Here is a 26,310-nt window from a genome sequence, read left to right as displayed (position 1 = left end):
TAAAAATTTACAAATATTTGTTTTGACTTCAAAAAAAAGTTGCTTAAAAAATGAAAAAATGAAAATTATTCAATTCACTAAAACTGATCAAAAGTAAAATAATTTAAAAAAATTTTGAAATATATATTAATTATTAAAATTAACAGTTCCACTTTGATTTAATTAAAATGGAATTATTTATAAAATTTAATTCATTTTTGTTACAAAAAAACTTTATAAAAATTAAGTGAATAAATCATAAAGTATTTCAAAAATTTTTATGTTTTAAATGTTGCTTTCATATCAAGTTGTAAAATTCCCAGCAGTTTTCGATATTCTCAAAGAGTTTTCGATATTCTTAAAGAGTTTTCGACATATTTTTGGAGCAAATGATCTCAAAACTTGTGTGGTTTTTTGAAAAACTTTTCTCGAGCTTACAAACTGATAAATAGTTTATAATTTCCAAAACTTTGAAAGTGAACTAAATCAAAGACAATCTGGGAATATCCCCTGAAGTATGCAATGTAAATTTGCAAAATATGTTTATATAGAATTTCTTGTTAATATTTTTTTCTGTTTGTTTTATAAAGAACAAATATCAAACTGCTGATTAAACGGATGGTGAAGTGAGAAAGACCCGCAGAAAATAGAAAAAGAGATTGTAATACATAAATAAATAAAAAAAAAAACAAAGAATTTATCCGCCAAATTGGCGCCCACAAAAATATACAACAAGTCGGCAATATCGCATGCATTTGCATTGCTTTTTGTCCAACGAAGCGGCGGCAACCGAAAACACAACAACAACAGCAGAAGAAGCAGCAACAGCAGCAACAACATCAGTAGGAACAGCAACAGAAGCAACATCATTTGGCCATAGGGGCATATCGAGATCCACATCCATTGCCGTTTCCATTGCGGGATCAGCAGCCGCTGTGGCGCCTGTCAGCATTGCCGGCCGCCTGGCGCGCAGCATACACAGCAGCAGCGTCGGCAACAGCCATCACCTTCATCATCACCACCATCATCATCATCACTCACACAGTATGGTCACATCGTCGACCTCGCCAACGGGCACAGCCGGATGGACGACAACGGGCGATTATAAAGTTGCCACAGTCGGCAGTGGCGGATCGAGTTCCGCTGCCACAGCAGTGGCCATGTGCGATGTCCTCCCCGTGTCCAGTAATGCCAGTGTTGGCAGTAGCTCACCAACAGGTGGTGCTAGCAATGGTACAGCAAATAGTGGACACAGTGGCGGCGGAGGCGGTGGCAACGGCGGCAATTCCAATTCAAATTCAAATAATAATAGCAACAACAATAACAATAATAACAATAATGCAGTGCATCAGGATCTCTTGTGGATGGAGAGATATGTGGCCGAACGACAACTGGAATATCCAGGAGAATTGGGTAAGCTAAGCTAGGAGAGATGGCTAAAGAAGAAGATCTATAATTGGATCACAATATTTCAAATATTCGAGTATGACTATAACTTTGAATGAATGCATTCGAATTGAGTGAATAATGAATGTCAAGCAGGGAATGAATTCAATGTGTATGTAAAAATATGAGAATCAATGAGTATAACTGAATTATGCAAAATGAATACATTCAAAAGAAAGACAAAGTGAATAGGTATTTAAATATAAGTATTGGATTCATCCTATATCACGCATTACTCACTAAAATCAATGAGTATAAGTAAATTGAGAAAAATGAATACATTTCAAAGAAGTAAATGAATATCAAGTACAAATTGAATTGAATGTGAGTTTTGATTAATCTTTTAACACAAGTTATTCAGTGAAATGAATGAGAATAAATTGATTGAATGTCAATTATGAATACATTTTTACATAGTGAGTGAATATCAAGCACATAATGTATTGAATGTGTACGAATATGAATCAGTATTAACAAGTCTTAGAACACACAACATTGTTGACAATAAATTGAATATATTCAAATGAATATCTAAATGTGAATTAAGAATGTCTTACACCACATCTTACATTAGTCATTAGCAGTAAATGATTTGGAAATAAATGAATTTTCAAGCCAAATGTTTGATTTGACAAAGCCCATGATGATACTCGAAAAGATTCGAATTCAATTTCAAATCATATAATCCGTTTGTACATTGTTTACGATTGACTTAGGAAGTCCCTTTAGTAGTCGATCGAAACTAATTGAAATGTTTTCTATTCTAATCCTCCAGAGGAGACCTCCAGAGATTTCTCCGTTTACCTGGAGATTCCTTCTAAAGCCTTGACCTAGTTCAATTCAATGGGTAAAGTTCTCATTTGAAATATTTATAAACAATCTTTTATAACTTTTGTAGGCAAATCGAATCTAAAGATTGCTTTGTCTTTTTTTTTTCTTAATTTCTTGTTGATTTTTTAGCGCGTGTCTTGGCATGAAATTTAATTTTGTTTGTTTCTTTCTTTTTTGTACCAAGTCATATATATCCTTGGCTAATCACACACACACACACGCACACATATACACACTTTTGGGGCTTCTTCTGATCTGGTGTCATTCGATAATGATGCTGATGATGCGTAAATTGATATCAATAATTGTTATTGATATCATTTTGCATGGAGAAACGCACGAGTCTTTGGACGTGGCCAGAAAGTTCCTTACCATATCAATGACCCATGAAAGCTGTTAATGAAATCTCAGCTTAGCTCAACTCAACTCAACTCAACTCAACTCTACTCGGAGTGAGTGAACCAGTTTTAATTCAATTTCTTGTTCACTTAAATTTCTCATATTTTCTTGTTGTTGTGTTATTATAATTATATGTATATATGTATATAAAATGCATTCCTTGTTTCTCTTTCACTTTGGAAAGGAACCCAAATCCTTTCATAACTTGTGCTCAATGAAGTAACATCGAAAGCGCAAAGGGAAACCAAAAAAGAAAAGAAACAAGAACACAAATGAAGAGAAGCAAAGTGCCAAAATATCATATTCCAATAAAAGATTTATATATCCTCGGCTGATCAGTAGCCAATTCAACTAAATAGAAATGTTAGTAAGAGGCTAACTAGCTAAAAGCTTAATAAATGCTTTTTCTAATTAATTAGCTATTAAAACTCTTGACTGATTTCTATGAGTTCTTTATATTATAGAAGCTGAGTTTATAGGTAAATAAGTTATAAGGATCCTAAAATCAATAGTTCTCATTAAATAGAAAATTCCTAAAATTAAGATAAAATCACATCTTTTACTTATCTGTAGAAAAATCTTAGAGGATCATATATTTTTGACCCTTTGTTCCTGTCTTTAGTTGTCAAAGTTTACAAAATTTCCATCTAAAAAGTCGAATCTCTAGAGCGTCCAACAAAAGCAGTTCAATATTTTAATCATATATATGTGTATATATGATATAGTCATCCGATTTTGATGTGCATTCGATAATTTTCTTAGTTTTAGTTTGGTAGTAAATGCATAGAAAACAACAAAAAAAAAAAAGGTTTCTTGCTTAAATTATTTTTTAAGCCAAACGTATTTATTGGGGGATATACGATATAGTCATCTGATTTCATGTACTGATCCAGAAGTAAGTCCAGGCAGTCTTGACACCCTTAAAATGTCAGCAGTTTGAATAATTGAGCTCTTTGAAAGTGATCTTACGATTTCGATATAGCCGAGAATATTATCGGAAATGTTTTCTAGATTTCTCTTACATTTTCCATGGATAAGCATTAACAAACAAATATCAAACTAATAAAGTTATTGACCCAAATCACCATTTTCGATTGCTCCGAACTAGATATATGATTTGGTCAATTGAATATAGATTAAACTTAAACTTGTTCAGTTTTATGATAAGACCGTTTAGAGAATGACACCGAATGTTGGAATCCTATGGAAGCCATTGATATAGTAATCCGATCAGTTTGAGTTTAAGATATACAAACTCCCTTTAGGGAGGTTACTTTGATCCAGATGGACGGACATACAGAACTCGCCCCTTTTTTCGAAAGGGTATACAGAATGTTTATTGTTCGATAGATCTACCTTTACCTAGTTTCTGTTGATGAATTTATTGATTCATTGGGAGTAATTTTGCTCTATTAGATATTATGATGGGACAGTGACAGTTTTTTATGACAGATGGGTGTAGGTCAAACTGTCAAATGCCACCACCTGCTGTCTCGTTTGCTCTCTAATTAATTATGCAACGCCGTAATGCGGGATTCCGGAATATTTTTGCAGTCCTCAGAGTGCCAATTGAGTGGCCGACAAAACATAATTAATTATTAATAATAATTTAATAAAAGCAGTTTTATCTCTGCATTTTTGTTGTGCCTGAAACAATTGTAGGGACAATTGAATTTCATAAGCTCTCTCTCTCTCTCTCTCTCTGACAGTATCTCTCTCTCTCTCTCTCCCTTTGATAGAGTCACTCCTTGTTTCGTTTTTGGCTATTTCTGTTTTTTGTTTTCTTTCTTATATCTAATTTCTTTGTTTCTTCTTTTTTTGTACGTGTCTTTTGCAGTGCGCACGAGCAATCCGTATTTCCTGTGCTCCGCCCTGCCATCCCATTGGCGTTCGAATAAGACGCTGCCGCTGGCCTTTAAAGTGGTCGCCCTGGCCGATGTGGGCGATGGCACCTATGTGACCATACGAGCTGGAAACGATGAGAACTGTTGCGCCGAATTGCGCAATTGTACGGCCCAAATGAAGAACTGTGTGGCCAAGTTCAATGATCTTCGTTTTGTGGGACGAAGCGGACGAGGTGAGTTTCGATTTACTAGATAAGATTTGGGACTATCTGTCTTACCTCAAGACAAATTAGATTGCCAAAATTGAGCTGATGATGCAGATGAGAATTGCATTTGGCATTTGTGTGAGAACAAATTTGCATATCCGAGCGGAAGCCATCAGAGAGAAGGAAGTTTTTTGATTGAGTGACATGACATGTCGGATATGTTAGATGTGGGATCTCCAGAACGAGGCGAATACTCTCACTCAAAGGAGTTGCTTTTTGTTTTTTGTATTTTTTATGGATGAGTGGGATGTGAGGATTATTGTACAGCAGTCATCACATTAGGCTACAGTTGGCGCTGGCCTCGGGGCAACATGCAATGTTGCAACATGCGTAACTTGAGCACCCAAAAAGCGGCAGTCTCAAACACACACACACACACAGAGAGAGAGAGAGAGAGAGAGAGAGAGAGAGAGAGAGAGGGAGATATACCTGGACGTCACGCAAGGCTTAGGCTTGGCTATAATCGATTTGAACCCACAATTAATGTAAAATTGGCCGGGCCAGAACAGAACAGAACAGAATACACGCAGAAATTGAACTTGGCAAAACTGAGAGAGTGAGAGTGAGAGAGAGAGAGGGAGGGAGTTGGCCAAGAGAGAGAGAGAGGGAGACAGAGGGAGGAAGTAGCGATGCCTAGACTTGCCAACAGTTGGCTAATTAGCTGCAACTGTTGTTCCCAATTCTTTTGCGCCTTCTTTTTGCCTGTTCCTCCTGCTGGTTATTGTCATCCCTGCATCTTAACCTCCTCCATCCTCCATCTCCATTCCCCTCAGCTCTGCAAATTGACGGCTCGTGCCCGGCAAAAGGCCAAACGGAATAATTATAATACCCAAAAACAATGAGTCGAGCATGCAAATAACAAGCTAATGATGTAAGAACATAAGCGCTAACCAAAATTGTCAACTTCAGATGCAGTCAGTCAGTGTCAGTTAATGGTCACGCCCTCTCCTCCCTTCAAACCTTACGTCAAGCACCATCACCATCACCATCACCCACTCCCAACTCCCCACTCCCCCGCCAACTCACCAAGAAGACCAATCAACCATCACCAATCTCCATCGCGAGAATGGACATCATGCAGCGTTTTCTGATTAAATGACAAAGCACATGATGGACATAGACCAACAGAATCAACGATTGTTAAACCAAATTAAAAACAACAACAACAACAAAAAAAAAATGAATAAAGATATTCAGAAATTGTAAACGAATACAGGGATATGTATTAATTATTTAGGGATTTAAGCTTTTGTGATAACCATCCTGAATCCCGAGATCACATCAGTGGCTGAAATTCTCCTTAAATATTTAACTAAATTGAATCACATAAATTAAATTATAAACTATTAGTATTTAGGATGGAGGATCCATGGGGATTGAATGTTTATTCGTTTATCAAAATATAGTAAATGAATAAAAATGTAATCTAACAACATTCTGAAAATTCTCAATTCTAAACTCTTATGTTTGCGAATCTTTAAGTATGTAAAATTTTGACATATTTTCAAAAGTGATATCTAATTACGTAATTTTGAAATTAAATATAAATAATTCATGCTTCTAAGTTATCTTTTTAAACTGTCAAAGAAGAGCAAAATATTTGAACAAACTTTAATTTTATGAGGGTCTAATTTAGTCAATGTTTTTGAAACTATTTGAAAAACTCATGTCTTTCCATCTGCAATCTAAAGTCTAAAGAACTAACTAAAAAATCAGTTTAATTTTCTGCAAAAATTGCTTCAAAATTAATTTTTTAATTTCAAAATATGCCAAATTACGTTTAAACCGAGATATAAATTTTTGAAATCGTTTAGAAATTGGCGAGTGTAGAATCTGAAAAGAAGGACAAACTCCGAATTCTAAAAAAGAAGGAAATCTTTGTGAAATCGGATTTATTTTTGTTATTTTTGGTTGCTACAGAATCCGCGTTGGCTTGATCCGGCACTGAAGATTATTCATAATTTTTGCCACTTCTTAAAAAGTTAAAAGTGGCCAGTTAAAGGAGGCCAAAATTCTTATAATATTAATAAAATATAAAAAATCTTTTATATCCATGCGGTTTAGTTTCTCCAGGAAGATCGTTAATCGTCTATGTTTGGATAATAAAATCGACATATCGACATATATAATTGAAATCCAGAAACGTTACGACTTTTTCATTTGACTCTTTTCGTATAGTGTAGAAAATTGTGAGAATTTATGATTTTATGTAGATAATTATCCAAAAATTCCTAATTTTCTACCCTCTCGAGGGTATCAAACGGTTTATTATTAAATAAGGGGCGTGTCCTGTCATTGTCCCTTTCCAGTACTTAGACCTTGTCCTCGATTGTTGTTTTTGTTGTAGTTTAATTTTGCTCATTTCCAAGCATTCCAAAATATAAACCTCTCTAATCATATCAAAGGACTTGACTTTGATAAACACACACACACACACACATACACCCACGCACGCACACACACACACAAACAAAGGATTAGCAAACCAAAAGGGGTAAGGGAGAGAGGAAAAGAGAAAACATGAACAAATGAGAGGCACGCGCCAAATGAAATTTAAAATTTCTTAGTAATTAAATGTTTTTTTAAATTGTGAAAAGTTGATAAAGTCGATTTTTGCTTTTGTTCTTACACAAAACTTTAGTTGGTTATTTTTGTTTGTTTTGTTTTTGGGATCAGTAGTAAACTGATTTGTCAACTCCAAAGTAATAATAATAATAATAATAACAATAATAATATTTCTGTTTGTTAGTGTTTTGGTTTTTATATTGATAAGAGGGAATTCTTGGTGTATATTTTACGTTTTTTTTCCAGAGAAATTTGACGAATTTGCGAAAAAAAAAAAAAAATACATAATTGTTCAGATGCAAAAGTTTCCTTATCGAAAAGACCGGAGCAAAATTTTGAAACGTTTATTACATTGAGTCAATCGTTCGGCAGAAATTTGATATAAATTTTGGTTAATAAAGTAGAAATTTTATGAGAGTTGAACACGTAATATAGTCGAGATTATTAACATTAAGATCCGATCCGTAGTTTCAATGATTTTATCTAAGTTTCTTAGGGCTAATCATTTTGACCAAAATTTGAAGTTCTTATGGAGTTCTCTACTTTACAGATCTTTCATCTGAATCCTGAATCGATTTAGAAATCGATATTAGAAAAACTAAAATTGAAATGGCTTTTGTTTTGACTAGATCGAAATAGATAGATAGATCGAAACTAAGTATGTATATATATTGGCTTTGTTGAATGATTGGAAAGTATAGACGGATAAGAAAGTGTTCATTGTTGTTTTTCTTTTCCTTTCTCATGTCGATGAGTAATTTAAAGATACATTTTCCTAACCACCATTCCATCCCCAGTTTCCCTCCGTTACATCTTCAGTTTCATTATTAAGTATTATTGTTATTATCACTCCTTTTCATAGTTATGATGAGACAAAGACACTACAGAGAACGAAAGGGAGACAAAGACAGAGAGATGAACATTTTCGTATTATTATTATTATTATTATTATTATTGTAACAATCTTTTACATATGACATGAATGGAATGGAAATGCTCCAGTTCTCAATTTGAAAAATGAAGCAGATATTTTCAGGTTTTTTTTCTTTCTTTGAGTCTTGTGATTAATTTGCCTTCATAGTTTCGATAGATTTGAGTTTGAAACGCAAAGACTTTGTTTCCCTCAGTAATGAAGACATTTGAAACAAAAAACCAAAAAAAAAAAACCCAAAAAATATAAAGAAACGAAGAAAAAACGCTTTCTAACTGATGGCAGGCAATTTGAAGCCAAATAACTATTTCTGAGGCAACTCAATTTAAAGTTTAATGATTTCTTTTCTTTTCTTTTCTTCTTGATTTCTTTCCATTTACTCTTTACTGGGTGGGAGTGGGAGTGAGAGATGAATAAATAGAGTACAAGAATTTCAAATAGGATGATGGCCAGTGATTAGCTCGAAAAACTGTTATTCCTTTCAAGTGATTCATTGATCAAAGTGGGTCATTTGGCTTTATTTTATTGTGATTTTGTGCAGATTTTTTAAATTCGAAATATTTCAATAATTTTAGGATTGGCATCTTCTTAAACGATCATAGAAGAAGATTCAATGACTAACAAGATAAAGTTTCTCTTCCTTTTTTTTTTGTGTTAATTAAGTAAAAGTAGTTAAGGGAATAATAACTAAAAGTAGTTAAAATAATAATAATTAATATTTTAATAACATAAATCACACTTTCGATCGAGGAAATGAATATTGATTAACAGTCGGAAATTGATGTTTCATTGCCCGGCTTATATAATGTGAGGATAATTTAATCATTGATTAACTGAATCATGGGTAAAAAAAAAAAAATAAAATAAAACAGATATTCCATATACATATATATTTCTTAAAGTAAATGGAAATCCGGATGACAAATGCAATATTGACTGGAAATGTGTATGTATATAAAATAGGTATATATATAATATATTAAACATAAACGCAGTCTCAGGTCATGAAAACGGGTGATTTGCATTGACAGAGTTCATATTTCAAAATACTTTAGGTTATATATGTATGTATATTCTATCCTATATGGCATCCTTTCATAGCTTATCCCATACTATTATATCGCATCCTACCATATCGTATCTAATCGTGTTCTATTGTATCCTATAGAATTTAAATCCATTCTTTGCCAACGTATCCTATTGTATCCTATCCCATTAGTTGTTATTCTGTCCTATTCGAACCAATTCTTACATATTCGACCCAATTCTTAACTTATATATCGTCTTCTACTATATTCATAACTATTCTATCTTATTCTATTTTATTCAACTCTAGTGTGATCTATTCTAACCTATCCTAAATCTATCCTAACCATATCCTAGAGCTATCCTTACCGTATCCCAACTCTATCCTAACCCTATCCTAACCATGTCCTAAACCTATCCTAAACCTATCCTAATCATATCCTAATGCTTTCCTAACCCTATTCTAACCCTATCCTAACCCTATCCTATCCTCTCCTTTCCTATCTTATTCCAATCTAAAATATTTTATAGTATTACTTGTTTATTTATATTCCGATTTCTATAAAATTTGATATATCTAAGTATATAAAGATATTGATTGATAGCATATATAAGGATTTTGTTAATAATTCTCGAATATAAATGGATATATACTTATATATGGAATGCTAGTTTTTGATAATTTTGAAACAAAATCGAGAACCCAAAAAACACAATCAAAAGATTGTTCATTCTTTCTTTCAAATTCTAGATGCTTTTTTACATATAAACAAATTCGTAATATTATGTATTTGATTAAACAACTCTCTGTTTGTCTCAGTTTCTCTCTGTCTCTCCCTCTCTTTCTCTCTCTCGCTCTCCATCTCTCTCGTTTACTCTTTATCAGATGTTTTCGCGTAGGTGTGCATAGTGCTTTCGGCGGATTGGCGGCATTGTTGGCAGGGTGGTGATGTGATGATAGGATGGGTTGGCTTGATGGGAGGAGGGCGGGCGGGGGACGATGTGGCCTGTGGCCTGTGGATGTGGATGCGACTGAGGTTTTTGCGGTTAACTGGCTGGGTAGCTTTTTGGGTTCGGGTACTCGAGTACGAGTTCGAGTTCTCTGGCAAACAGCAACAGCAATGCGACAATGTCGCTCTTGTGGGTGTTTAATTATATGTACAAATGATTGTCTGCAAAGGAAAGTGTATTAAATGGCCAGACAAATGGACAAAGAGACAGACAAACAGACAGACAGACAAACACACACACACAGAAACAGACACAGCAAATTGTATAGAGTCGAAAATGTTGACCAGACCGATAAACTTATCAAAGGTTACACTACCATTCCACTATTTTACTCAGATATGCATATATATATACATATATATGGATCCTGTCCCTCCCACCCCCCGGCACTGGGCACTGGGCACACCCCTCTCCGAGGGGCCGAGTTCAGTTCGTGTCGTAAATAGTGTAAACAAAATAAATATGGTCAAGCCCACAATGTTGCCACGAGCGGAAGACAGGTTGCAACATTTTTATGTCCCGCTTCAGTTTTTGTTTTTGTTTTCTGTTTTTTTTTTTAAGTTGTAAAATGCAAACGCAAGCCGGGCCCAATAACTTGTGCGGGCCGCAGAGTCATTAATGGCAGGATAAACCAAATTTATGTCAAGAGTTCAAACAAATTGCACCGCAACGAAGGGACAACAGAGCACAAAGACTGCCATATAGATCCACATCGGTGGCAAATCGAAGGAATATATGTATACTCTTCTCATATTAGAGTTTGATTTCGAAAACTTTAGGAAATTCTTAAAACTTATCAAAAAGTAGATAATATTTCGAGTTTTTGTTAGTTTTTGTTTTGTAATTTTAATATATTTTAACAAGTTTATATAAAACTCAAAAATTCGTACTTAAATTGTTGTTTTATTTGTTTAAAACTAAGAATCATTTCGATTAATGCGATATTTTCTCCGCGAAAATATAGGAAATAAGGTTAAATCAAAAAAATTATAAAAAATGTAATAATTTTTTGAAATTTTACTTAATTAAACTTTTTATTTTATTGGTCTCAGTGACTTAGTGGACAAAATAAGAAAAACTGTATGGTCGAAATGGTCAGGACATTACTAAATATCCTTCTAAAAGTTATACTCCTTTTTTAGATATTCATGAAAATACTCAGACTTACCTTGAAAATCTCTAATATAATTTTCATAATTTTTAAATGGATTGTTTAAAGCAAAAATCACTTTATCAAATAATAATAGAGGTCTATTTTGAATTTTATCAATAAGAAAAAACAAAATTCTTTGGTTTTCTTTTTGATTTTTGACTTTAGAAATATTTATAAATATTTAGTTAATTTTTTTGTAGGTTGACTTAAAATTTTTATTAAATTTCTAGTTGAATTTCTATCCATTTATTTTATAAATAATTTTAATATTCTGCGATGCTTCGATTATATGTAAAAAGTGAAAGTGCTGCAACTAACTTAAGTATTGAAGGATTAAAAGGATTAACTAAGTTGAAAGACAGAACTGAATGAACACAAAAGAAAGAACAAAATGCATTACAAAGTGTGAGTAACTTGAATATTTTGTGGCATACTTAGAACCCTTTTTTGCTCATTTGTGTGTGTGTGTGTGTGTGTGTGTGTGGTGGGCGTGTCTGTTATTATGGGCATATACACGAAACATATTTTTATGTTTCTTTCAGGCCAAAATTGATTCGGTAGCCGAGTTCAGTTGGTTGGTGGCACGCATAAATCATCGAAATGACATTTGAATTACTCGTTGAATCTTCTTTGCTTTTTCTTTTCTTTTAAACCAAACTAAAGACGATGCCATTTTTGTTGTTTTCTTTACAGGGAAAAGCTTTACGCTAACAATTACTGTGGCCACAAGTCCTCCACAGGTGGCTACCTATGCCAAAGCCATCAAAGTCACCGTTGATGGACCCCGAGAGCCACGCTCCAAGACAAGTAAGTAGAGTAATGTAAAGTAAAAGTGAAGTAAAGTAGTTGATGTAATTAGCAATTGGCACTTGGCACATAGAAAAGAAAACATACATGAGAGATAAAGAAAATGGTTAAAGGTAAAAATATGAGGATATGGTGGTTGTTCTTGTTGTTGTTGTTTTTGTTGTTGCTGGTGTTGTGCCACCCGTGGAGTTTTGGGTTGCAACATGTGTTCCGTAGCCACTACTTAAACCGCATTAGAACAAGTGTCTAATTAATGTAAATAGTTAAGCCGATCTGGTTCTAAAGATCTGGGCAATTGTCCATAACAATCATTGCCACTAATCCCCTCCAGCCCATTCACTCCACTCATCCGAGCAAATAACAACAAACATGCAACAACAACAGAAGGTTGAAGTTCAAGTCAAAATATTGAAGAAGGCACAACAAAAAAGAACACACACAAAAGGATCATATTACACCTTCACGATGCACGATGCACGATGTCGGCCATTTTGTTACCTAAAGTAGCCGGTTTCATTTCATTTCATTTCGTTTCGTTTCGCATTGTATTGCAATTGCAAACGCAATTGGAATTGAAACGGAACTTGCAACTGCCCCCTCCACATATACATACATATGTGTATATGTGTGTGCGTGTGTGTGTGTGTGTAGGAACGAGTGTGGCATCAAAAGCGTCAGCTTCTTATGGGTTTCTGAAAATTTTGCGGTTTTCAAAGGTTTTTGTTGTTTCGTGTAATGCATATATGTATGAATTATATTATATATATATATATATATATAAAGACGGTTGTTCTTTATTCATTTTGTTAATGCATTTATATGTCTTCATCTCTGGCTACATTTTACCTACATATATACGAGTTTGTAGTTACCTTCGCAGTCTTACCTTGAATTTGTGTTAATTATACACTTATATGGGCGGGGTGGGGAGGAGAGAGGGAGAGATAGGTCAAAAGGGAAAAGTATGGTAACAAGATTCCTTTACACTCGATAAAAGAAAATGATGTCATTAAGAAGCTGTAAAAAGAGAAAGTATCCATAAAGGGTATATCCTATTGAAAATTCAGAATGAGCAAGGAAAATTGATAAGCCTTGAAATCAATATTATTGCTAGGAATATCAAAACTGGGCTTAAGCCGGTTTGAGATCAATAAATCTTACATAGGCAGCACAAAAGGTGAGCAGGTTGTCTGTATAGTTATTTCAAGAACCACCAAGTTCTATCATCAGCAGACTTCGCTAATGAATTCACAGTTGTAGTTCGCTAAAAGTAGTTGGGAATTCAAACTACATGAAGCAAAAAAAGGAACGGCAAAGCTTCTGCAACTGCAGATTCCACCTTTTTTTTGTGCATATCGTTGGGCGCCATTAGAATTAGTGTAAGGAGCTTCGACTTAACCGGTTTTGATTAACTTCAAAAAAGGTCGAAATCTAGACAAACGTTGCTAGGAATAGATTTCGATTTAGAGTATATGATTTTTATTGACTGATTTTAAGATCTCTTATTGACGTAGATGAGAAAAATCAAAGACAGAATCATTAACTGAATCATACTCCATTAGCCAATAGTTTTTATCTACTTATAAGCAGATGACTTTCAATTTCAATTGAACAGTTAAATTAAAATACAGTAGAAGTTCGATAATGTGACCTTTGATTAGGAACAACCGAATTATCCAAGAATTAAGTCTTAACCGATCCTTCCTTTTGACTAATATAAAAATCATTTTTGTGTTATGAAAAGAGGACAAAGTACAAAATATACATACAGTAGAATCCCGTTATAACGAGGCTCAAGAGACTGACGATTTTTGTCGTTATATCCGGAAGACGTACTAACCGGAGGCCCTTTCATATAAGTTTGTATTGGGGGCCAACCAATCACTCATTGAACTTCAGTCGCTATAACCGGACGGACGTTATAAGCGTAGTCGTTATAACCGGATTCCACTGTATAAGGTTTACGAATAGATTACAGATATTCGTATATACATATATTACGGATATTCGAGTGCTAATCCGTGATATAATTTTTGCCAAATTACCGAGGATAAATGAGGTTATACTGTACTTTGAGGCTTAGTTGCTTTCCTTAGAGTATTTCGAGACAAAACTAAATGACTTTTCGATAAGCTTAAATTGGGATTAACCGAAAAGACACCTACACCCACACACACTTACACACACACACACATGTAGCCTCTTTAACTATGTAAGCCCACGAATGGAAAAGGCAATGCAATGTTTAATACTATGTTTAATGCAATGCCTAATGCGATGACCAATTTGATTTGATTATTTCATTTTGTGTGTGTTTTCTTGGATTGTCTTCCCTCAGGTCCCACTGGCGGTCCACATTATCGCATCGGCCTGACCCCATTGGGCTTTCCAAAAACCCTACACGAACTGGAATCACTCCGACGCTCGGCCAAAGTGGCAGCGGCCACAACAGCTGTGGCATCTGTGGCGGCAGCTTCTGTAGTGACCGCTGCCGCCGTCTCGACCACAAGCGGGAGCACGAGCACCACCAGCCTTGTGCAGCAATTAAGTAGCAATTACTCATCGTCGAATAGTACAATAAATTCCGATTGCCCCGGCTATAAGCCAAATGCACCGCATATTCAAGGTAAGTTTCCAAAAAACAAAAAAACACACAAATTTCACATTGATTGAAGCTATCCAAGAAACGAATTTGTTCGTTAGCTTTGCTACCGGGTAATGTAATTCCCGCCCCCCCCCCCCCCAAAAAAAAGGTTCTTGGAATTGTTATCCTTCCTCCTCCCCCCTCACCCCCTTTTCTATTCGACTTCTCTGTGTGGATTTTATCTTTGCATTTGCATGGATCTTAATCAATATTCAGATGATTAGTGATGAAAGCTTCAAATCAATGTTAAGGGCATTTGTCCGCGTGCCGTCTGGGCGTGTGTGTGTGTGTGTGCGTGTGTGTGTGAGTTTGACTGGCACCAGGCTGCCTAAACGTTTTAATTGAGTTAATGAACTTCACCCCTCTACCATGGCCCATCCACTACACCTTCTCTCCCCTTTCTCTCAATGACGATTTATTTATTTTTGGTATAATTTATTATTGTTGTCTGTATTTTATTTCATTTCGTTTAACATTCTCTTGCTAATTTATTTATTTTCTTTCAAAAATAGTTCATCAATGATCGATATTCGTTAAATGTCTTTGCAAAGTCTACCAAATTGCTCCATATATATAGACTTATAACCAAAACTTTGCCCGTTGTCACCGGGAAGTCGTTGAAATATTTGAAATGTTATTGCTAAAAGTGAAATTTTAGCAAAAAAAAATCCCTTTATTTATGAACAAATTTTCCATCTTATAAATGATATGTCATGGAAATGTTTTCGCTTTTTCTTAAACATCTAAAATTTTAATCATTTATATAAATTTTTTAGCTTTTTTGTTTTGTCCTTTGTCCTTTGTTTTAACTCCAACGCAAATGTTAGAAAGAAAATTTCAGGTTTTTATCAAGGATATTTATCCTTTTCTGTTCGGAAATCTAAAAATGCGACCAAGACAAGTCGCCGAAAGATTTGAAAAATCACCAGGATATAAGATTAAAGTCTTTTTACTTGTACTTTTCAAGTGTTTCTAATTATGATCCTTTTTTATACCCTTGCAAAAAGGGTATATTAATTCTGTCTGTCCGTCCGTCCGTCCGTCTGTCCGTCCGTCTGAAATTTTGCATATATGCTTGTATATACTGCACAGTTTGTATATCTCGGATTCAGCCGGATCGGACCACTATATCCTATAGCTTCCATACAAACAAACAGTGATTTTTCTTAATAACTTCGTTATTTTGCGAGCTATTGTCGTGAATAAAATATAAATATTTAAATATTTATAAATTTATTACACATATAAATGACTATGCCAAATTTGATCAAGATCGGGTGACTATATCATATAGCTCCCATAGAAACGATCTTTCGAAAACAGTGACTTTTGTCAATAACTTCGTTACTTTTGACGCGATTGCTTTTAAATTAAACATTTGTTAGTTTAATATATCTGTTAATGACTGTGCCGAATTTGATAAAGATCGGGTAACTATATCATATAGCTCCTATAGGAACGATTGGTGGAAAACAGTGACAATGATCAATATCTTCGTTATTCCCTATCCTAATATTGTAGGCCGTTCTTTCGCAAATATTCGACTTTTTAGATTAAACGCTTTTCCACTTTGATGGAAAGAGTTACCAAAATAGTTGCAAGGGTATTCCGGCCCTCTGGTTATACAGTTCTTTGTTTTTTTTACTTGCCTCCCAGGTCCTTTATCTTTATTGTCTATTTCCTTTCCTTATTATAGATCTCCCTGTGCTGTTTTCAACTTACCTCCTTTCTAAGTTATTCAAGTTGTTTGAAATTTCTATCACTATATGCCACGCCCCCCCACCAACACCTTAACCACATTGTCGATGGCAGAAATATATTTTTAGCATTCAGTTTATGGCGACCGCATGACATAGCGTTTAGCTAGGCCATTGTCCAGGGCAGTGCGATGGTCTTCTGTCTACAAATTCGTTGCTACTCCCCGAAATTCCTCATATTTTAGGTTAGTATATATGCTAAATTTAGCATGTTTAGAGGCTTGTCCCTCGCCTCACGGCATTGCAAGGCGATGTGAACCAGTTTTGACCACCCAACAAAAATGATATATATTAATTAACTATTAATTTCTGAACTGAACTGAACTGAGATATCATGTAAAATGTGAATGGAAAATTTTTTGGCAAAGCATTATACGGTTAACCGTAATTACCGATTCGTATATATATATATATCGGTATTTCATATAAAAAATTTGCGTTAATTTTATGAACTTGGAGAGGGGTGGGGGGGAATCAGTTGACTCACGATCGATATTGCCCATGACTCAGTGGCCAGTTTGAAACTAGACAAATCTGAAACAGAGACTAAAAAAAGAGAGACAGAGACGAGCAAAGAAGCGACAGAGAGAGAACATACATACACACGCTGTTTTATGCTAATTAATTTATTAATGTTATTTTGCATATGTATTGTTGGTCCCCCCCCTACCAGCCAATCGCCCCTCTTCTCTAGTAATAATTTAGCCCGCTCAATGAGTCGTCGAGTCAACGAGACTGGCCCAAAAAGAGGCCGAAAAAGTCAAGCTCTAGACATGGTTAATACTCTACAATGGAACTTATGTATATTTACCATATTTCCCAGTTAACTCAACTAATATCCCTAAAGTTCCAAAGGACTTTGCTGAGAGTAAGGGATAGGAGAGAGGGAAAGAATAAGTTCCTAGCCATGGAATATGGAACTAACTGATAGATAGGGCTGATTGTTTGTTACAGTTTTCTATCATCATCTGATCATGCATACCTGTTACACCTGTTAGCCAACACTAATATGCCTTTTCGCAGGGTATGCAAAAAAAAAAAAAAATAAATAAATATACATATGTATATATAAAAATTGGCAATAAAGTGACACATCGTTGTTGTCTTTCAATTATCCAAAAAGATAGAAAGGGAGAGGTAAACAACAATAGCAACAAATGCAATGTGATTTTTTTTTTGGTTTTTCAACTTTTTTAAGCGAGTGTTGAAACCGGAAATGCCCCAAAAAATCGAAATCAAAATCGATGCGTAGCGGCCTGAAAGACAAGTATGTATATATATCTATATATATTTAAATGTGGCGCTTAAGCTGTTAATTTACACAAAAACCAACAACAGCAACAACAAACAATAAAAGCAAAAGCAACAAACGTCTTAGCGCCAATTTCAATGGAAATCATTTCAAAATTCTCCGAAATTCTTGTGACTTGTTGAATTTAAAGAGGAGGCACGATAAACTTAAAGACAAAGCAGAAAAGGGTCAAACCAAAACAGATCAGATCAAGCTAAATTTATGATTAATTGTTAATAGCCAATACATCAAATACGTTTACTATGATTGGTAGCAACCGAAATGGAAATCAAAATATTGCCAACAGGATAACTTGAAGGCGAATTTATTGAAAAAGTTAGAGGAGTGAGCGAAGCCCTGGGCAAATAGTCACTAAATGTTGATTAAAGTAGTACAAAGAATAATTTGGAAATACTTTAAATTTGTTTTCGATAATCGTTGTCACTAAGTTTACCCCAAAAGTGATAATGAATCTATTAATTTTGATAACAAACATTAGTTTTGCCCTTTAAAACATAGATTAAGATATACAGTGGTGGTCAGCAGGTTAGCTTCCCTTTTTTTTTTTAACTTTGAATTTGATTTTCTCGGCTCCTAAGAAATTTAATGAAGAAATTTGTTCAGTTATTTGTTGGTTATTGTATTTAGATGATGACCCGCTTTTTGACGCTTTTTTAACAGGTCCGTTTGAACGAAAAGCACCCCGCCCCAAATTTTGGTCAATAGTTTAGCCCCATCTTTCCAAAATCTTTAATATTATAGTTAGACATGTGTATTTTTTAAAGAAAATGTAGATCTAGGTAATCTAAGATAAACTGAATAACAAAAATTATTTCATTTTAGCCCCAGGTCTTTTTTCTGTGAAAGATCAAAGTATATTTTAAAGAAGAACTTTTTAAATTTTGGGTTTTTGTATATATGTAATTTTGAGGTCCTTTGGTTTGACGCCGTTTTTACGATACCAACTTAACCTAAAGTACTTTTTTCGTGATTAACGTATGAAAGTAAATTGAATTTCCCGTCGAATGATACATGTTTTATAAAAATCCTATAAAAATTAGATTGATTTCATCGCTCATTTCAAAAATCCTTTTACCTAATAAGCGGCTCTCCGACGAAGAGAAGGGGGATGTGTGGGATGAAATCGATCTAATTTTTGTCGGATTTTTATAAAACATGTAAGTATAGACTTATGTCTAGCCTGTTGACATGTTTCCGCCATGTTTGGTCTTGCTCCCTAGACTTTGTCATCCTTTTGTAGGATCTGTACTAAAAAATTTCCAGTTCTCCAAAGTCGTATACATAGGTCCTTGTTTGGTCCGCTCCTGTGTTTGTCTATTGGACCAAAAGATTTAACCATTTAAATGAATTGAATTTCTCAATTGCTTTCTACTTCTAATTATCTGGACATTTGGAACACCTGTCTGAGATGTTGCTTGTTTTACTCTCCTTATTTTGTATTTTGGTTACCTTTTTTGGCTTTCGTGTATGCGTTCATTAAAAGTTTTTGAAACAAAGTTCAGTTGGTGCTTCTTTTGGTTTTTGTTTTTGCTCTTGTGCAATATGTAAATTGACCTGACTTAAGGATAGATGAGACGTTCGTTGCCATACTAAGTATGTAGCCTATAGACATGCAATGTGTGTGTATGTGTGTGTGTGTGTGCTTTTTTTTGTGTTTTCTGTTGCATTCTCAGCCACAAATCAATCCAAATGCGGTTGCGCAGCTGTTGCAGCCGCAAGAACACTCAAGATGCAAGATGTAAGATGCACATACGAGATGCAAGTGTGTGTGTGTGTGTGTGTGTGTGGTGTGTGGGGGATAGAGAGAGACAACAATGTCACACATTTTTTGAAATGAAATCTTTTTGGCCCATAAAACGGCAACTATGGCCAACTTGCTTGCCACCAAAAAAGCCAAAAAAAAAAAAATACAAAAAAATCCACAGAGAGGCAGGAAAAAAATTTAACAAAACCGCAAACTCACTTCCGTTTCGTGCTTACAGCAATATGATGATGTGTTGTTGTTGTTGTTGTTGTTTTTGTTGTAGCTGCCGCCATTTTGCCAGCCCAAAAAGTTCACTAACAACAACAACAACAACAACAACGACAAAATGTTCAACAAAGAGAGGCACCTTAATTAAAATTACTTTGGGACTTGTTCTTGTTGCCTTTTTTGTTTATTTTTTTTTTTTTTTTACACATACATTCTTTCTTCTCCTTCTCCTTCTCCTCCTTCTTTAGCATTTGCCCTTCTTTCGTTTTTTTATTTTTTTGCTTCTAATGAGGCTTCCCAAAAGATGGCGACAATGAAAGCTGTGAGAATCTGGCATAAAACAGGGTAGACTAAGTGGCAAACAGCAAAGGGTAAAGGGGGAAGGGAGACCCACTTTTGACTCTCTCTGTGGTTTGTCTTTACATGATACTCTCCATCTCTCTCACACACACACACACACACACACACACACACACACACACTCTCGGTCTCATGAGGTAGACCTTCTTGCCCTTGCGCTTGATTGCACCGAGTCCAACGGATATGGAATATATAGCCTGGCTTGGCCAGCGAAAATCGAAGATATCCGGTCTAGAGGGCCAGATGCAAAAAAAATTCAAACAAAAGTCATTGGAATTTTGCTATAAACGCTTTTTTTTCTGTAAAAGATCAAAGTATATTTTAAAGAAGAACTTTTTAAAGCTTGTAGACTGCTGTACAAAGTTAAGAAATGCTTGTTTGATTGTCTCTAACGCTATTCAGAATCGAACAATTTATGAAATAAGTCATCAATTTTTTATCTTAAATGATCTTCCTGTAGAAAAAGGTTATTGTGGCTTGAGAATTCCCTAGCCTTTGCACTTTACTTGTTGTCCATTTCCTGTTGTCCTTTGGTGGACAATATTTGTCGTTTAGTCCTTGTTAATTAATAACAATTATCTTGTGACATGGTCTAAGGCGGTTGACATTGCGTATACGCAATGTGGCTGCTGGCAATTAAAGTCAAATATGATTGGCTAAATGACCGCCTTGGTTTCTGAAGGGTTTTCTAACCACTACTCGCCCCATTAACGTCTTCTGCCGGATAACTTTACCCTTTGTTTCTTTTACACAGTAATTTCCACGTGCCAGCAGCAAGAAAATTACATATCTTTTCTCACAGCGACCAGCAGCGATTCTGTAGTGACCCCCACGGCCTGGGCACACACACACACACACAACCCCTGGCGTCCTCTTCACCACCCAGCTAAACCTTCTTCCATTGCCATTTGGCCATCCTGGGCCGTTTCGCTTCATTGCAATTTGGTTTGGTAGCTGCGGCTACCGTTGCCTTTGTTGCAACGCAATTTGCCCCCTTAATTGAAACATTAAAATGTGATAAGTGGCGGGTGAAAAGTTGCATGCAACTTGCAATTTACCTTACCTTTCATTAACTGGCCCAAGGCGGCGATGTGTAAAAACCGAGCCAGGCTATACAAGAGAGAAAAGATTGCAAATCCATTCCACTAGGACTATTACTTGGTTTTCAGTCTTACTTAAGAAACATCTTTCTCATTCTATGGGATGATCAGAAACCTCTAACTTTTCAGATATAGCTTTCTCCATTCTATGTTTCCGGTTCCGATTCGCTAAGAATGTAATAACTATGTGTGTATAATCTTAAGTATCTTAAGATTTACTTTTCGTTTGCAGACTTAAAATTAATGAAAAAATAAAACCTAATTTTAAGTATTTTGCATAAAACACTTATTTTAGCTAAGTTAAAAGTTGTTTAGCTTTCATTGAATAGATGAAATTTAAGAGTAGAACTCCTTGAACTAGTACCTGAAACTTTAAACAAAAAAATACAATAATACAAGGTGGCGCAAAAGAAGTCATCCGATGTTGTTTGGCTCTTATTTTTTTTCTAAATGAAAAACTTCAATTCTGTTTTTTGATTATGTTTATTAATACCTTTAGAATTAATTGTGTTAAGTCGAGAAGATGATATCGGACAAATGGGCGCCGTCACAATTGATTGCCATTCAGGCTCGTTTTATGGCATTTTCCATCACTTCGGAGAGCGTTTTGGGCGTAAAATTCTCGCATTCGTGTTGTATATTTTCCTTAAGGGCTTGATGTAAACACGGGACTTCAAGAAACCCCATAAAAAGAAGTCCGGGACCGTTAAATCGGGCGATCTGGCGGGCCAAAGCAAATCGCCAAAACGCGAAATTAATCGACCCGGAAACGCGTTCTTCAGAATGTTTTCCGCGTTATTTCGCGTTCTTGGGGAGTGTATCGCTCCATGGGTTATTCACTTGTATTCTGTATCTGTCTAGTCCACAAATGTCAAAACAGATTTGACATTGGCGGCCATTAGCAAAAATGAGAGCATCTTCCAATAGGGTGATTTCTTTTGCGCCTTTTTCTTTTTGTATTTAAGAAAATTTTATACATTTTATATCTGCAATAGATTGAGTAGTTAATTCAAAAAGTTTCATTATTACAAATGATTTCTTAAAGATGTTGAAGGCTTTTACATATATAAGTATATTACTCTTGAGAGTCTATCATCGTGTTAATACAGAAATATTAAACTATCTATAAACTCAACAGCATGAGAAATTAATGTAATTTTAAGGTTTAGCTTTATAATCCTTTTGGCCGAAAAGTGAAGTAGGAAAAATATATTTTTAGGGTTATTCTCCGAGTAAAATTGATCTTAATAGCATAGAGCACATATTCCCCCAAGATATTTAATGGGAACTTGGCTAAATCCTTTCCCAATTATATTCCTATACCAATGCATCTTTTAAAAAAACAATCAAGGAAATAAAAACAACTGAGTTAAAAATATATTTTCCATAACTTTCGTAACAATTGACAAGAACATATTTGCTTTCAATATTAGATTAATCACATTCTATTCTACAGCAGGAACAAAGAGATGAAAGTTTTGAAACTTAAAAGATTGCTAATAATTGAAAAATAAGCCATTAATTTCGAAAATCAGTCAACAATTTATTGACTGTAATTCTGCAGAATCAAAAAGTTAAAAGTTTTTGTGTCTAAATCGTTTATGTAAGGAATCTTATCGTCTTTAGATTTTTACTATGTTTTAATGATTCCTTAAGCATATTTTGATATGGGTAAAGATTAACTTCTTAAGGGGGGGTGAGGGGGCTCTTGGTAGATAGATCGCTAAAGTTCGACCCTTTAACCTTAGGCAAATAATTTGAAAATATATTCCAAAAATTTTCACAATTTATTTGTTTCATAGGATAATAATCTAATTGTAATCTTCAAATCTAATGGATTTGAATCTGTTAAATAGAGTTGCCATAAATTGAAATTATTTGAGAAAAGTCTTAAGATTTTCTCATACATTAAGTGAATTTTCATTTCATATTTTGCTTTAGTTGAATTTCTAATGAATTTGATTAATTAGGGCGACATTCTTCGGCGCTGCCTTTTTTGGCATCTTGTCAGCGAGGTTGTTCTTATCGTCGTCCTGGCTGTCGTCGTCGTCGTCGTCCTGTTGCATAATTAATCAAAAATATGCGAGTAAAGATATCCTGCTGTGTGTTGCCTTGGAGGAATTCAGCATGAAACGAATTTTGTTTTCGTTTGGGTTCGTTTTTTTTTGTTTTTATTTGTTGGCTCAATTTGTTAAACAATTTTTGTTAACCCATTGGCATGCAGAGTGAAAATGAGTGAAACTCACAAAAGAAGAGTGGCATTTGCCTCTTTTTTTTTGGGGGGGGGAAGGGTACACACACGCACACTCACCTACACCTAGTTTTACATATGTTGCATATGAAATGATTTTTCAATTATACATTCATCCCGGCCAATGCCTCCTCCTTCATTTCTGACTTTGCAGGGAATGTTACTGACAGCTTGACGAATGTGCAGAAAGGAATTTGATGGGCGGGGAGGGGAGATTGGGGTTTGCGGGTTAATTGGCTTCCAACAGGCATTAATTTGATTCCCGTTAATTTCTTTTCGTTTTCTAATTATTTCTCATAGAAACCGAAAGCGGCGAATGGACGGGATCGGCAAGCTCCTCCAATGTGGCCTATACGGTAGGCGTAGGCGTGCCCTATACTCATCATCATGCCACACATCATACGCATCCGCATTCGCATTCGCATGCAGCGGCCGCCCATCACCTGCAACACCATCATCAGATGACCCTGCCACCGCCTCCACAACCGCCGGCAGCGACGCCCGTGGCCATGGGCGGTCAGGCCAGCGGCATGGGCATGGGCATGGGCATGGGCATGGGCATGGGCATGAGCATGGGCATGACCATGAATCATTACGGCAGCACCATGGGTGGCTACGATGCCAGCTATGATACGAGCCATTTGCCGACCGTGCTGCAGGATATGCACGGTCATGGCATTGCCACCGATCCTTACCAGATGGCCGGCGGCTATGGCAGCGCATCTGGAAACCCGGGCAAAACCACCACCGAACTGGAGACCCTCAATGTGACCGGCTATGGGAGTGGAGCCGGCAGCGGTTACAACAATGCCTGGTCGAATGGCTATAACAATTATCCCCAATATGGCAGCTGCTCGGCGGTGGCAACTGGCCAGTATGGTGGGGCAACAGCGGCAGCACCACCCCCGCCGCCGCCACCCGTCGTCCTCTATCCCCAGCTGTACTCGACAGTCAATCAGAATCAAATTCATTTGCATCTGCACAGCAGCGAGAAGCTGGAACAGTATTTGGGCACAACGGCCGATCAGCAGTTGACCATTAGCTCGCTAACCGGCAATCGATCCAGCATCGAGATCGGCCTCGGCGGCGGCGGCGGCACGGTGGGAGGTGGAGTGGGTGGAGCCGGTGCCCTGACAGTGTCCAGCCAAGACCAAGACCAACAGGTGGCAGTGTCCAATGAGGCGGTGGCCAATCAAAGCTATCATCTGGCATCACAGGAGGTGCAACAGCAACAGCAACAGGAGGTGGGCGGAGAGGTATCCACGCGGCAGGAGGACGATCTAACTCAGGTGTGGCGACCCTATTGACATAATCTCATGACGGTGCCGACGCCTCTTGCTCCGCCAGGAAGGCGAGCCTATCTCCACATAGAACTGAACTGAACAGTAAATTATTTCCCAAGTTTTCTTCGCCTCCTCCTCCTCCATCTTTCTTATATATATGTATTTTTTTTTATAATTTTGTTTATTTTTTTTTCTGTTTGTTATTATTTTATAAACTAGGAATTGTATATAATGAGCTAGAAATATCATCTCTATATATATATATATATATAAATATGTATGTAATGTATGTAACGGTATATTAACTATATCTATATGTATGATTTTTTTGCTAGCCTAACTAAGTATATAGAGAGAATGAAAGATACTCGAGACATATTCGTAATGCCGCACAAGAAGAATTTTTTTTTTTTTTTTTGGAATTTAATTTGTTAATGGACGCGTTAAAGAAACAATGCAAAAGACTATAAATAAAGTTATCGTATTTATTTAAACATATTCATTACATTTATAACTTGTTTAACAGCGCAAAAATAATGGTAAGTTTGTTAATTATCGTTCCAGGAAAGAGATCTCCAGATTGCCTATCGATTTTAACAACTTATCGATCGACCCTTCGTATAATCATGACTAAACATGCAGATTTAAAAACCAAACACAATTCGAGAGGAAATTACACAAAATGCAACAACTAAAATTATGATAATAATATGTTGTTGTTTTTTTTTTTTTCATCTTCTTCTTTTTTTTTGCATAACCACAAACGAAATGCAGAAATAACAGTTAATTATGCGCATATTTTAGATTAGAAGATGGAAAATGAGCAGACAAAATAAAAAAAAAGAGAGAAAAAAAATTAAAACTAGGAAAAATCATGAATTTTGAATGTGAAGCCTTAAAAATGCGCGTGTAAATAAATTATGATATTACAAAAGCAACCACAAAGTGTGCACAGGAGGGTGTCTATCTATCTCTCTCTCTCTCTCTCTCTCTCCCGCTGTCAATCTGTCTGTATCTGTTACTATCCATCTCTGTCATTGTCTGCATTTCGGATGCATCTCTCTCTCTATCTGCCTGGTCTGGCAACTCTCTTCTGCCTCCATGGATCGTGCAAGCTTTTGCGGTTTGTTGTCATGGCATAAATAAATTGAACATTCAGTAGTTAAAGGTATGTATGTGAAGAAGAGGGGAGCAGCAGTGTGATGAGAAGGAGCGATGGGAGCGAGGGGTCCCATCTGCTAACACCAAGCCTAAGCCGATGCAACGCAATGTAATCCAACCTCACCTCACCTCACCTCATCTCACCTTACCATAGCTCAGCTCACCACACCACGCTGAACCATCTATCTATCTATGTATCTATCTGTCTGTCT

The 26,310-nt window shown here is 35.8% G+C and overlaps 1 protein-coding gene across 1 annotated transcript; it reads left to right on the top strand.

The window, feature by feature from the left end:
* The first annotated feature begins 635 nt into the window (after window positions 1-635).
* On the top strand, window positions 636-25,089 carry LOC6649289 (protein lozenge). The gene is made up of 5 exons (XM_023179012.2): window positions 636-1,392; window positions 4,493-4,732; window positions 12,145-12,258; window positions 14,597-14,884; window positions 23,955-25,089. Exons 1-5 carry the CDS (start codon window positions 729-731, stop codon window positions 24,959-24,961), a joined length of 2,313 nt encoding a protein of 770 aa, XP_023034780.2. The 5' UTR covers window positions 636-728; the 3' UTR covers window positions 24,962-25,089.
* The last annotated feature ends 1,221 nt before the right edge of the window (window positions 25,090-26,310 follow it).

This window comes from Drosophila willistoni (genome assembly GCF_018902025.1).
Source record: "Drosophila willistoni isolate 14030-0811.24 chromosome XL unlocalized genomic scaffold, UCI_dwil_1.1 Seg141, whole genome shotgun sequence".
Taxonomy (NCBI): Eukaryota; Metazoa; Arthropoda; class Insecta; order Diptera; family Drosophilidae; genus Drosophila; species Drosophila willistoni.
This window is presented reverse-complemented; position numbering and strand designations above follow the sequence as displayed.

What these genes read in the sequence shown, in the direction of transcription:
- LOC6649289 (XM_023179012.2), top strand. Translation starts at nt 729, where the DNA reads ATGCATTTGCATTGCTTTTTGTCCAACGAAGCGGCGGCAACCGAAAAC. An exon ending in GGAATATCCAGGAGAATTGG is followed by an intron (nt 1,393 to 4,492) that starts GTAAGCTAAGCT and finishes TGTCTTTTGCAG; the next exon opens with TGCGCACGAGCAATCCGTAT. An exon ending in AAATGCACCGCATATTCAAG is followed by an intron (nt 14,885 to 23,954) that starts GTAAGTTTCCAA and finishes TATTTCTCATAG; the next exon opens with AAACCGAAAGCGGCGAATGG.